At 39.4% G+C, this 12,661-nt stretch overlaps 1 protein-coding gene across 2 annotated transcripts in view; it reads left to right on the top strand.

The window, feature by feature from the left end:
- The window catches only part of CHMP4B (charged multivesicular body protein 4B), a 42,651-nt gene extending 30,750 nt beyond the window's left edge, over positions 1–11,901 (top strand). Inside the window, exons 2-5 of one of the 2 annotated variants that reach the window (XR_012657002.1) lie at positions 1,760–1,937; positions 4,052–4,166; positions 4,557–5,435; positions 6,070–6,594. Coding sequence is in view for 1 of the 2 variants with exons in the window: in XM_032793318.2 (XP_032649209.1) it covers positions 1,760–1,937; positions 4,052–4,166; positions 4,557–4,683; positions 11,082–11,149 (488 nt within the window). In the remaining variant the exon portion in view is untranslated. Of the gene's footprint in view, positions 1–1,759; positions 1,938–4,051; positions 4,167–4,556; positions 5,436–6,069; positions 6,595–11,081 lie in introns of those variants that run through there. The other variant, XM_032793318.2, reaches the window with a different exon arrangement.
- The last annotated feature ends 760 nt before the right edge of the window (positions 11,902–12,661 follow it).

Raw genomic sequence — 12,661 nt, 5'->3', positions numbered from 1 at the left:
AACTGCTCTTTGCAAAACCAAAATTTTCTGTGGGGAAAACTTCGGGGAGGGGGAGGGTTAGTTTTGGGCAGGGAATCAAAATGATGGATCTCCAGTTGCCTGCTTGGAAGGTCTCTCTTGACAAAAGCTTTACAGGTGGCTGCCAGCGCTGAACGCCTGACTCTGCCTTCCTGATGTTCAGCTCAGCTCTCCGGGTGCCCAGGCATTCTGCCTGTCCTGCTGCTGGGCTGCAAGGCTCTTGTCAACGTCACTTTCTCAGACAAATCAAAAAGTCCATGTTGGTTCACCTGAAACAGCACTTTTCTAAAATCTTTCTGGGAAAATGTCACATTTTTGCCATTTTGTCTCAGTTTGGGTTCCTTTTTTTTAAGAACACGTAATTTTTAACAGGGAGGGATTTCCATTTTCCAGCCAGCTCTAATCCACATACATCATGAATGAACGATACAGAGCAGCTAGTCGAGTTTCACTTTTGCCAGTGATTTAATCGGGTAGTATTATCTTCCTGTAACTGGTTGTGTACACGTGCGCATGCACTGGGGGTGGAGAAGTGGAGTGCTTAGTGTGAACCGAAAACCATGATCTGGTTTGTGTATCCAGTTTGACTGGTTCTCCTTCTTCCCAGCTTTCTGTACAGTGTACTCAGACCCATGTGTTGGTGACTCTGGATATCATGCAAAGGCATTGTGGGATAGCTCATCTGCCCATATGTAGAAAGCACTTAGCAATGTCTGTTCATGTTTGTGTAGATCTAGAAACAAACACTTAACAGCAGAAAAGCTGCTGTGCAGGCTCAAACTGAACAGAATTACAGATACAGAGACAGCACCTCTATTGGTTACAAAAATCATATTTAGAAGGTTCAGTGTGGGCAGGACCTTACACCAGGGGAGATGTGAAATGTGTTTATACAAGATGAGCTTTCCTTGACCATTGCTCTTATTCAAACAGGAGCGATACTAGGAAGCGAGGTACAATAGAACCTCAGTTATGTACATCTCGGGAATGGAGGTTGTTCGTAACTCTGAAGAAAATGTTATTGTTCTATCAAAAGTTTACAACTGAACATTGACTTAGTACAGCTTTGAAACTTTACTATGCAGAAGAAAAAAGCTGCTTTCCCTTTATTTTTTTAGTAGTTTACGTTTAACACAGTACTCCACTGTATTTGCCTTTTTTGTGTCTGCGACTGCCTGATTGCTTGCTTCTGGTTCCAAATGAGGGATGTAGTTGACTGGTCGGTTCGTAACTCTGGTGTTCATAACCCTGAGGTTCTGCTGTATATAATGCTTTCTCCCAGTCACTCCTGCCTAGCTGCAGCTGCTGATTGAGCCTGCATCATAGTTAAAACCATGTTTGGCAGTTACTGTACCATGAACTGCTGTGTGTTCCATGGGAGAAGATGGAGGAAGATGTTACTTTTAAATAGGCATGCTTATGTTTTGAAACATGGTGTTTGCTATAAAACAGAGTATCCTGTAGCACCATCCATGCTGAGCATCTTGACTGCCAACGTTGTGATTGCTGGTTTATAGTCTGTATTTTGACACGAAGTGGACATCAGAGGCTTGGCTGCTATTACATTTGTTTAGGCAGGAACACAAAACAGTAACAAATTTTAATTAAACTAGATAGAGCAGATGAGCAATAGAATTAATTAAATTTTGTTCTGTTTTGTGAATGGAATTTTGTACACATCTGAGTGGCTATTTTGGACACAAATCACATACATCCTGTTTTTTGTTTTTGTTTCATCTAGCTGCTCTTCAAGCCCTAAAACGCAAGAAGAGGTACGAGAAGCAGCTGGCGCAGATAGATGGCACGTTATCAACGATTGAATTTCAGAGGGAAGCCCTTGAAAATGCCAACACCAATACTGAAGTGCTCAAGAATATGGGCCTGGCTGCTAAAGCTATGAAAGCTGCTCATGACAACATGTAAGAAATTTCATATTGTATCCTTGAATGAATGTTCACTCTATCAAAATCAAACCAGAAATTATAGAAAGAGAATAAAGGACCAGGTCCCATGCAATCTGATAAAATACTCTGCATCGTCGTGGCATGAAATAACTGATTTTTGCAGAGGTTACAGACAAAGCAGTAAAGTATTTTTAAAAAAATATAATACTAGATGTGTTCGCTTATTGATCAAGCTTCAAAAGATGCGATTTTTCAACCCAGAAACATTTTGTGGGGTATGAGGCCATTAATAGCACACACACAATTTTTGTCTAGCTAAATTATAGTGTCAATAGTAGTCTGAAGTGATTTCAGAGATGTACTGGTCACAGATCCCTCTAATACCTGTACACTTTTGAAAAGTCTTGTTTAAAAGGGGTGCATAATCTGTTCCTTTTTTCTTCTATTCAATATAATTTGCAAACAAAAATGACGTTGAGATGGAGTTACGATTGAGAGTACATATCAGTAACTAAGGGTAAACTACAGAGATGTTGTAATTAACACAGAGCCAATATTTGCAAACCCAGGAAACTCTGAACTAAGGTTAACCTGTTCAGATATAGGACTGCATAGTTAAGGCACCTAAATAGTCTTTACTGAGCCATATAGTGACCCCATGTTATTAGGCATATAAAATATTCTCCAGAGAAATTTATGAAGAATTGTACTCTTTCAAAATGGCTGGCATCCCCTTTTTTTGCAATGACAATGAGTCCAGGTGCTGACCTCAGTTAATATGCCCTCTTTCCAAATGCCACCACATTCCATTGCCCCCAATGGGAGTGAAGGTAAACTGACCTCAGAAAAGATGTTAGCCCCCTATGCTGTCAGGAGGTGGAGAAGAACACTGAGGAGTAGGTGAATAGATGCAGTGGCCATTTTTGTTAAGGGCAGTCTGTTGCTTCAGTCCCATTGAGAACAATGGAGAAAAGCGGCTATTTTGAAAGAGGGCAGTTCTTCGTGGAATTCTGTGAACTGTATTGAGTTTCTGCCCCTGAATAAACTTGAATATGGAGAATAATAGGTGTGTGAGTGACAGTGCTTAAAAAAGAGAAAACCCTTTGCATGTAATCCATGCACAAGATTTCGGTGAGTTAAGTATATGGAAAGTTGTAAAAGTCTGCATTATTCCATTAAGGTCGTTTGGGGACAAAAGTATGACAAAACAGGTGCCAGGTTTCTTAAAGGACTCATTTCTAATTTAATTAAACTAATGAATTTGCTTGTAAATTTTCAGAAGTCATTCTATGCTCTGAGAGTAAGGAGTAGGATTTTGGGGAGGACATCTTGTATTTTTCATACATAAGAGGTTAAATCCCGGCTTCAAGTGCAAAACTCAACACACCCTTAACTGTGGACTTGATGCTGATGATAATTGTGTCCTGTGAAGGCACTTCTTTTGTCCATCCTTGACTAAAGCAAATAGAGCTGAGTTACACTAAGAATTAGAGTTCAAAGCAAACTGATAATTGGATCTTGATGGCACAAAGGATTGATAGTAGAGTAATGGAGCCTTTCACCCCTGACAAGTTGAAGCTGACCTAGATCTGCAGTAGTAACCAAAAGTAGTTGTCAGCCAATGGGCTGCTTGGCTACCTATGTGAAATGATTTTGTGGGATCAGTCCATTTTGCCATGTGTTTATATATTTTCTGAAGGTAAATGGAAGCTTTTGTCCTACAGGGCTCTCAGTCCATCTTTCAGCACTAAATTTTTGCCAAAGAGAAAAATTGAAGAACAGCAAACAGCTGATTTCTAGAATTGTGAGGAAGGTAATCTGCTGGGAATAAGCATCCTCCTGCCCAATCCGCACAGCACAAATGGCATGTGCTTTAGAGGAAGCTTCGTTACCTTCCTGCAATGGGTTAAAATGCCAAGACGTTGGCAGGGAGTAGAGAATGGAGAGTGCGCAGGGTGGAGCAGTTGAGGGAAGGAGAGCTGCAGTGGCTGGAGATTTGAGGTCATGCACAGGTGAAATACCATTGCAGGGTGGAATTAGCATTGTCACAGAATTAGCAAATGCAGTCAGTGGGCAGTGCAAAGCAGGTTAATGAGCTAACATGTTGTCCTCTTTTTTTCTCTTTACAGGGATATTGATAAAGTAGACGAATTGATGCAGGATATTGCAGAACAGCAGGAGCTGGCAGATGAAATTTCAACAGCTATTTCAAAGCCTGTAGGATTTGGGGAAGACTTTGATGAGGTAAAGCAGCTCGAGTTGCACTGTTTTAAATTAAAACCCATCTGTTAGTGATCTGAGTTCTGAATGCATGCAGAAAACAGTGCAAGTTCTAGGATATAAAATTTCTCCTAGCAAGTGGTCTTTTCCACCTCAGACAGTTGTGCACTACAAAACTTGGACGTGACTTCAAACCCCCAGTGTTCTGGATCAGAGAATTCTGTGCCCATCAGAAAGTGAAGCTGTAAATTCAGATCAGGGTTGAGATTCAGACCCTACCCTCACAGTTTGAGGGTCATGTGCTGGGGTCATTTAGGTCATCCCCTGTGATAATGTACCTAGCTGAGTAAGTCTGTTTGTGCTACTTAGTGGCAAGTGTGATCTGAATCATTCTTTTTCCCTTTACAATACTAGGATGAACTGATGGCAGAACTGGAGGAACTAGAACAGGAAGAATTAGACAAAAACCTGCTGGAGATCAGTGGTCCCGAGACAGTACCACTACCAAATGTGCCCTCAATAGCAATACCATCAAAGCCAGGTAATTGTCTGCCTTTGCCAAAGCCAGCTTGGTTCATTAACATGTGCATTCATCAAATCAGCAGCTCTTAAGGATTTGAATTTTCTGGCTACAAGCAGCTTATAGAGTTAATATGGAATTGCTTCATGAATCACATGATGTATTATTCTCAAGAGATCCTTCATCTCCTTTCATTAGACCTATGAAAATTAATAGCTGTAACAGGAGCAGTTAGCATGTATTCTCGCACTTCCAGTTTATCTTATAATACCTTAAAAAACAAGGTTCAAGGTAGAATGGATATGTAGGAGGAAGAACTACAGGCTGGGAGTCTTGTACTAATGGCAGCTGATTTAATGGGAAGCAATCCTGACAAGACCAAACACAGAAGTAAAAGCAGGGGAGACTTGAGTGAGAAATAGCTCTTGGAATTTAGTCTTGCAAGTTGGTCTCAATGCTCTGATTGAACCATGCTTGCAGGTCTTTGAGTCTGCCTCTTGCCCCTGTACTGGGATTCTGTGGTCTTACATAGCTGACCCATCTATTTTCACAGCACTCTGTTTTGGGTGAATAATGCTAATTCCTGACTAACCAAGGTGCATGGGGTCCCTATCTTAGAGATGGCACTCAAATCAGATGATGCCAAACTGAGTTTTGTGCAAAACCTTGGAGCAAAAGCCTCAAGGGGAGGCAAATCACAAGGACAAATTCTGGTTGGTGCATGTGCATTACTGGTACATAGAGAAGCTCCACTCTGGCCTGATTCTGTTGTGGTGATGTTGCCGGCACAAAGTGCCCGAGGGGGGCAACAGCAGGGGGGTCCGTCGCCCGGTGTGCACCACACCAATAAACACACCAGGGTAGAGAAGCAAAGCAAGTTTATTTGAGATCTCAAAGTGGTGCTGGGAGACTTGACATACCTCAAATCCAGCACACCTAAAACAAGCAGTCTGTTCCTTTATATCCATGAGAACTTTTCTCGCTGACAAGCAAGCCCCCGTTTCCCCTCCCACTTCTGTCCGGCTGCAGCATTCTTTTCTCACACACTTCTTTGTCTTCCCCCTCCCTCTTCTCCTTCCTCCCCCTGTAGCAGTTACGTAAGCGCAGGTGCATTAAGTAATCTTGGCCGCGGCAGCTCATTAGTAAGTTTTCCTTCTGCAAGTTATCTTGTCCTTCTGCTAAAGGTGCACAGGCCTCATTATTTCTGCTTTAGACCAGTTTGAGCTGTATGGCAACTGATAAGGGACGTTGCACCTGGCCTTTTCTATTTATTGGCCTGTTAGGTCAATTAGAGTTTAAACATGGAAGGACTCTTGTTCACTAGAGGCCTGAAACAGGGAGACCTTATATTCTTATTGCTTTTCACTTTTCTAAGTTACTTAGGTTTATGCTTAGTGACACCAACAGTGAAGTTCTTTGTTTGTTCTGCCATTGGGTCCTGCCTTCCATGGTTCTTGTCTATGCAACAACCACTGTTGCAGCCCTGGAGATGAAGACACTGCAGAGCTGTCTTCAGGAAGTAGAAAGAGGAGCCTAGTTCTAGTGGAAGCTTATTGTGATCCCACACCCAAAAACTTAGCTTGTGGAGATAGTTTATAAAGGCCTGGCCTGTGCTCCTTGTCTCCCTGTTTATCCTTGATGCTCATTGTCACTCAGGCCCCTCAGGAGCTCCCTAGCTGCCAATTGCCTTTCCCAGACTTCACTTCCCAGTGCCCCATCAGGCCTAGATGGCAGTTATGCGAGAGCAGTCACTCACTCTGAACCAGTGGAAAGGGATGCAGTTGGGTGACTGAAGAGCAACTCTCTCATCATTAGTGGTTGCTTTCCCCTCTTAGCCTGACTTAATGTTCCATAGACAGAGGTCTGGCTGGACCCATTCATTTTCTGCATCAGGATTTGACTCATTAATAGGAAAAAATAAAGGAAAAGAAAGAGAGGGAAAAACCCAGTATTGCTCTCTGAATTGCACTAGGAAGGTATAATTGTAGAATCTCTGACTTCTCCTCTGGCCTACATGAAAACTGTATGGTCTAGAATGGGGAGAAGTGTTAGATTTACACAGTTTTGGTTCAGAGCTAATAATATTGTGTTCCAATGTATGTAGAGTAAAGGTCATAGCTAATGAAATCCAGCAGACATGGCCAGTGACTCTCCTGTGTTAATGTCCATGATGTGATGTATAACCTTCCTGGACTTGCTTTACAGGCTCTGCCATAGTACAGTATAGCTGTGCCACAGTTTTACTGCATTTATTATAAAACTACAGTGTAGAAACTTCAGTATTCATTCACCCCATCAGTGTCTGTCTTCTCATGGCTGGTGAGGACCTGTAAATAGCAGCTATTTCTGTACAGCAGCTCTCTGCCTGGATTCAATATAGGTACTCTAAAAAGCCTGCTATATTTCTCTTTTTATAACTGTTAAGTATGTTTTACTTCGGAGAAGATCATTTCACAGAGGAGTTAAGAAATTTCTATCAGGGTGAATTGACTTAAATAATCTATTTTTAACATGATTTAAAACAGGAAGCAGGTAATTTTTTAATTAAATAATTGATTTTAATCCATTTAGCATGTTTACTTTTTAATTACTTTTCTTAAGAGAGGTTCATTCTTATTGTTTGGCATAATCACTAAAACATTCATTTGCCTCCAAATATAGGGTTTTTTTGGCTAAACAAGAAGATACACTATATCTGTACACATTTATTTAAGCATTGATATAGCTTCACATACTTAGATTTTTAATTTTTGATTATTTTAGAAAATGGTGAATGATGTATTTCTTATTTATCAAGCAAGTTGGGTTTTTTTACTAGGGATTTGTGGCAAGCCGCATTTGGATGGCAATTAGGAGTCAATTAGAAGTACCAAAATAGCATTTTAAAATGTGTTTTATTTAATTAATAAAAACGTTTTAAATGTGCTGTGTATATATAAGTTTTAATCACCTTTTTTTCTTCTTTTGCATTTAAAACTGACCTATTAAACAAAGGAAGTAACTGTAGTTAGTGAATTGATGGATAATTTCTGGTCACCATGAGCCAGATTTTCAAAGATATTTATGTGACTAGCAGTATTTCTGAAATTATCTAAGCAGGCTAGGTGGCTAACTCCCATTGAAATCAAATCCCTTTGAAAATCTGGTCCTGTCCTTCAAGTTTAGAATTAAAAGAACTCATCCTAAATCAGAAGTTAAGAATTGTAGTAAATGAATAACGGAAGCAAAGATACACAAGGAGAAATCTATGGCAAGCGTTGTTAAGGACAATAAGGAGTTTGTACAATATATTAAACAGGAAGAATCTTGACAATGGTTTTGGTTCATTACTAGATTGAAATGATAGAATGAGCAATAATAATGCAGAAAAGGCCGAAGTGTTCAATAAATATTTCTGTTCTGTGTTTGATCAAAAAAACATGATGTAGTTTCATCATATAGTGAACAGTCTTTCCATTCCACTAAAGTTAATACTGTTAAAGTTAATACTTTAAATGAGGTCCAGTTAACATGCATCCAAGTGTTTTAAAAGAGCTGGCTGAGAAGCTTGCTGGACAGTTAATGTTGATTTTCAATAAGTCTAAGGGCACCGGAGAAACTTCAGAAGACTAGAAGAAAGCTAATGTGTTGGTTTTTAAAAAGAGTAAACAGGATGACCCGGGTAATTATAGGTCTGATATCAGTCCCAGGCAAGATAATGCAGTGGCTGATATGGGAATCAGTTAATAAAGAATTAAAGGAGGGTAATGTAATTAATGGAAATCAACATGGGTTTATGGAAAATAGATCCTGTCAAACTAACTTGGTATTTTTCAAAATGAGATTATAAATTTAGTTGATAAAATTGATCTAAAATACTTATTTCTGTAAGGCGTTTGGCTTGGTTCCACATGACATTTTGATTAAAAAAAAACTAGAATGATATAAAATGAACACATCACATGCTAAATGGATTAAAAACTAACTGATAAGTCTCAACATGTAGTTGTAAACGGGGAATGTTCATCAAGTGTGTGTGTTTCTAGTGGAGTCCTGCTGGGATCAGCCCTTGGCCCTATGCTATTTAACATTATTTTGTATCAGTGACCTAGGAGAAAACATAAAATCATCACTGATAAAGTTTGCAAATGATACTAAAATTGGGAGAGTGGTAAATATAGAGGAGGCCAGGTCACTAATACAGAGTGATCTGGATTACTTGGCTAATCGGGCGCAATCAAACAGTATGTGTTTTTAATACACTAAATATAAATGTATACATCCCAAAACAAAGAGTGCAGGCCATGCTTGCAGAATGGGGGACTCAATCCTGGGAAGCAGTGACTCTGAAAGACTGGGGAGTCATGTTGGATTATCGGCTGAACATGAGCGCCCAATGGGACACTGGAGCCAAAAGAGGTAATGTGATCTAGGGGTGCATAAAGACGGGAATCTCAAATAGAAGTAGAGAGGTTATTTGACCTGTATATTTGGCACTGGTGTGACTGCTGCTGGAATACTGTGTCTAGTTCTGCTTCTCACAATTCAGGAAAGGTGATGTTAAATTGGAGAGGGCTCAGAGAAGAGCCGCAAGAATGATTAAAGGATTAGAAAACACGCCATATGGTGACAGACTTAAAGAACTCAACCTATTTAGCTTAATAGAGAGAAGGTTAAGGATAACTTGGTTAGTCTACAAGTACCTACATAGGGATCTTCAGTCTAGGAGAGAAAGTTATGATTCGATCCAATGGATGGAAGTTGAAGATAGGACAAATTCAGGCTGGAAATAAGGCATACATTTTTGACTGTGTTATTCTGGAGGTCAGACTAGATGATCGCAATGGTCCTTTCTGACTTTAGGATCTGTGAATCCTCTTCCTGCCTGGTGGTTGTACATAGATTAAAAGAGGAAAACAAGTTTTTCTGCTTTTTCAGCTCAGTTGGCTTCTCAACTTTGAACTAGCCCAAATGAAGAAAATATTTTCTCTGCACCTCCTAGCTAACTTGAAACCAAAATTAATTAAGGCAAAAACTTTTCTGCACAACAGAAACTAAAAGCATGGACATATGATAAATTTAAATAACAGCATTTGCTCCATAATCAAAACTGAAAATAATACAGATATTTAATGCAATGTAAGACATTGTGCCATACTTATAAAGCTTCAGTTGAGCTTAAAAGTTAACGATGTTCCCCCATTCTGTATATAATAAAAAAGCAGCACTCTTAATTCATTAAAATGTGAATGCTGACTGATGCAGCATATAATCTATTTAAAATCATTTAAATAAAAAATAAGTGTAAGGCTCAGAATATTTTGTCATAATTTCACATTAAAAAATAAGCCTGTAAAAAGTAAAAGAAAATATTTATTTAAATACAAAACTCAATTTGATATTTTTAAAAATCAGTTTTTATTTATCCTGATTTCTACTCTTCCATGCCCATTTAATCTGGGGGACCCTACCAAAGAAGAGAGATGTTGAAACAGATTTACCATCCCTTGGCTCCTCCCCTTTCAAGGGTTGAACTTCAGGAATATCCCATTTGTGCCAGCTTTGTATTACAAATTGCGCATGTACATACGTACATACACGCACACACACACACATCATACTTTAAGCTGCTGTTGGATTCATTATAGGGAGAGACTGAATATCTTTTAAATTAAAAATAATTATCTTGCTGCATTAGGAATTTCTTTGGGGAAAGTGTAGTGTTTGGAAATTTTTAAGGTGAGACTTGTAGTGCTTAGCGTTCTACATCTTCAAAGCACTGTACAGTTATTAACTAACCTTCCCAATATTTCTGTAAGGTAACTAGTGCCTTCATTTCCAGAGAGGTAAACTGAGAGCCAGAGGTGAAACAGCACAAGAAGTCTGAGAGGTCCTAGGCTAGGACCTGATATTTCCAGGCTCCTAACTCCCTCTGTTCTTCCAGCTAGTGTGCTGCACTCAAATCAGTCTAAGATTCATAGCCCCAAATCCACAGTGGTTGGTTTAAGCACGCTGAACAACAAGAAACCAAAAGCTATTGGCATCCATTGCCAAATGGCTACTGCTTAGCTAAATAAACTTTACATGGCTCCAACGGAGCTCCTAAAATAAAGAGGTCTACATCTTTCCATGCTTTGAGAGTTGGTGACACTGACAAATATTGGCAATGCTTGTGTATCACTCGATTAAAATGCACATTTGCATTCTCACAAACCATTTTCTTTTCTCTTTTTGAAATATGGCCTAGGGAAGTTTAAACCTGGCTGGCTTTTAAAATGGCACATAAGTCTTGTAACTGAAAACCACATGTGGCATATTTGCTCTTCTGTGGGACCTAGTGCCTTGTGCAGTGCCGAGCCACCTGTCCAGGTGAAGGAGGACATTATGGGGTTACATCAAGGTATCCGCTTCTGACTCTTCACACTCTTTTTATGCTACAGCCAAGAAGAAAGAAGAGGAGGATGACGATGACATGAAAGAGTTGGAAGCTTGGGCTGGAAACATGTAACTACCGCAGCAGCCATTTGGAAAAACATAAGACTTTGGCCACCTGGTTTAGGTGCACGTGTAGTGTGTTCGGGACAAAACATTAAGCAAAATGTCTTTCTGTCTTTAATCTTAACCCAAAGCAGTGAGCACTGCATTGCTGTACTCTGCATAGCATGGTCTGCGCAAAGGAAACAAAGGGGGTCGGGGAATGTTGCCTGCAGTTGATAATGTTGAATTTCTGTAAAATAGAAGGATTTGCAAAATCCAACATTCAGCTTCTGGACTATGCTAATGCTACTGCTGGATCTTCATCTTCTAGAGTTTGGGGCGTATTGAATCTAAATGACCTGAAATGCAGCCTGTAATTTTAAGTCAGTTGAAAGTATGTCTAGAAGTCTTGTAAGGCATTTAAAAAGGAAAAGTCATAAGCCACCATCGGCTTCTCATGTTTAGGTATAAGAATGCGTTAGGTTTTTAGTTCTTTGCACTCTGTATTTATTCCTTTGACTGTGTGATCACCTTCTATCACTGCACTGACCTAGTCGCTGTTCCCATTTTTAATGAGTGAAATTGATTTGAAATTGATAAACACTACCTTGGAAGTAAGGGAGATTTACACTTAAAAGCCAGCTGTACATTCTTTTTCCTATGTAGCAGTTCAGTGTTCATTGCTATTTGTGATAATTGATAACCCATTCAGATACATGCACACATCTATTTTAATTAAGAAACTATGGTTTGCACTGTATTAAATATCTTGTTTAATTTTCATTCTCGGCTAGTGTCGTCAATTATCTATTTTTATTAGATTTAAAGAAATTTAATTTACATTAAATTTGGTTTCTGCTCCTGCCTGATAGAGGAATAAACAGACTTTTTGGCATCAGTTTATCTTTGAATCCATAATTGTAGCTATGGCCAGTATTATGACAGATACAGAGTCAGGTCATTTATCATACTAACTCCAATGTTAGCTGAGCAAAATGTTTGGGAGTGTTCCTGTAAAGTTATTACTCTTGACTGTTTTAGTGTAATGATATGCTGGAACAACAGATTGAGACTCCAGTCAGAGGGCCCTAGGAGCCTACTGTGTTTGAGATAGAAGCAACTGATTTAAAGGCTGAACACATAGCTTTGGCTTTATATTTCTGTCTACCCTACTGTAAATTATCATAAGAATTATCTTTGACATTCATGATTTGTTGCATATTCTGTACTAGTAAGAAGATCTTGTATTTTACAGCACTAATATTTCCATTAGGATTTATGCTTTGAGCATTAAATGCAGTGAAACTCCTTGCTGGAAATTTGCAAGCCTACCTCAAGGTAAGTCGTTACCTTAACATCAGTATTGTTGCCTCAGGCCTGGTCTACACTACGCGATTAAACCGATTTTAGCAGCGTTAAAACGATTTAACGCCGCACCCGTCCACACTGAGGCCCTTTATATCGATATAAAGGGCCCTTTAAATCGGTTTCTGTACTCCTCCCCAACAAGAGGAGTAGCGCTAAAATCGGAATTACCAATATC

The sequence above is a fragment of the Chelonoidis abingdonii genome, chromosome 14 (genome assembly GCF_003597395.2).
Source record: "Chelonoidis abingdonii isolate Lonesome George chromosome 14, CheloAbing_2.0, whole genome shotgun sequence".
NCBI lineage: Eukaryota > Metazoa > Chordata > Testudines > Testudinidae > Chelonoidis > Chelonoidis abingdonii.
Note: the sequence above shows the minus strand (reverse complement) of the source record. Positions and strands in the feature narration are given on the sequence as shown.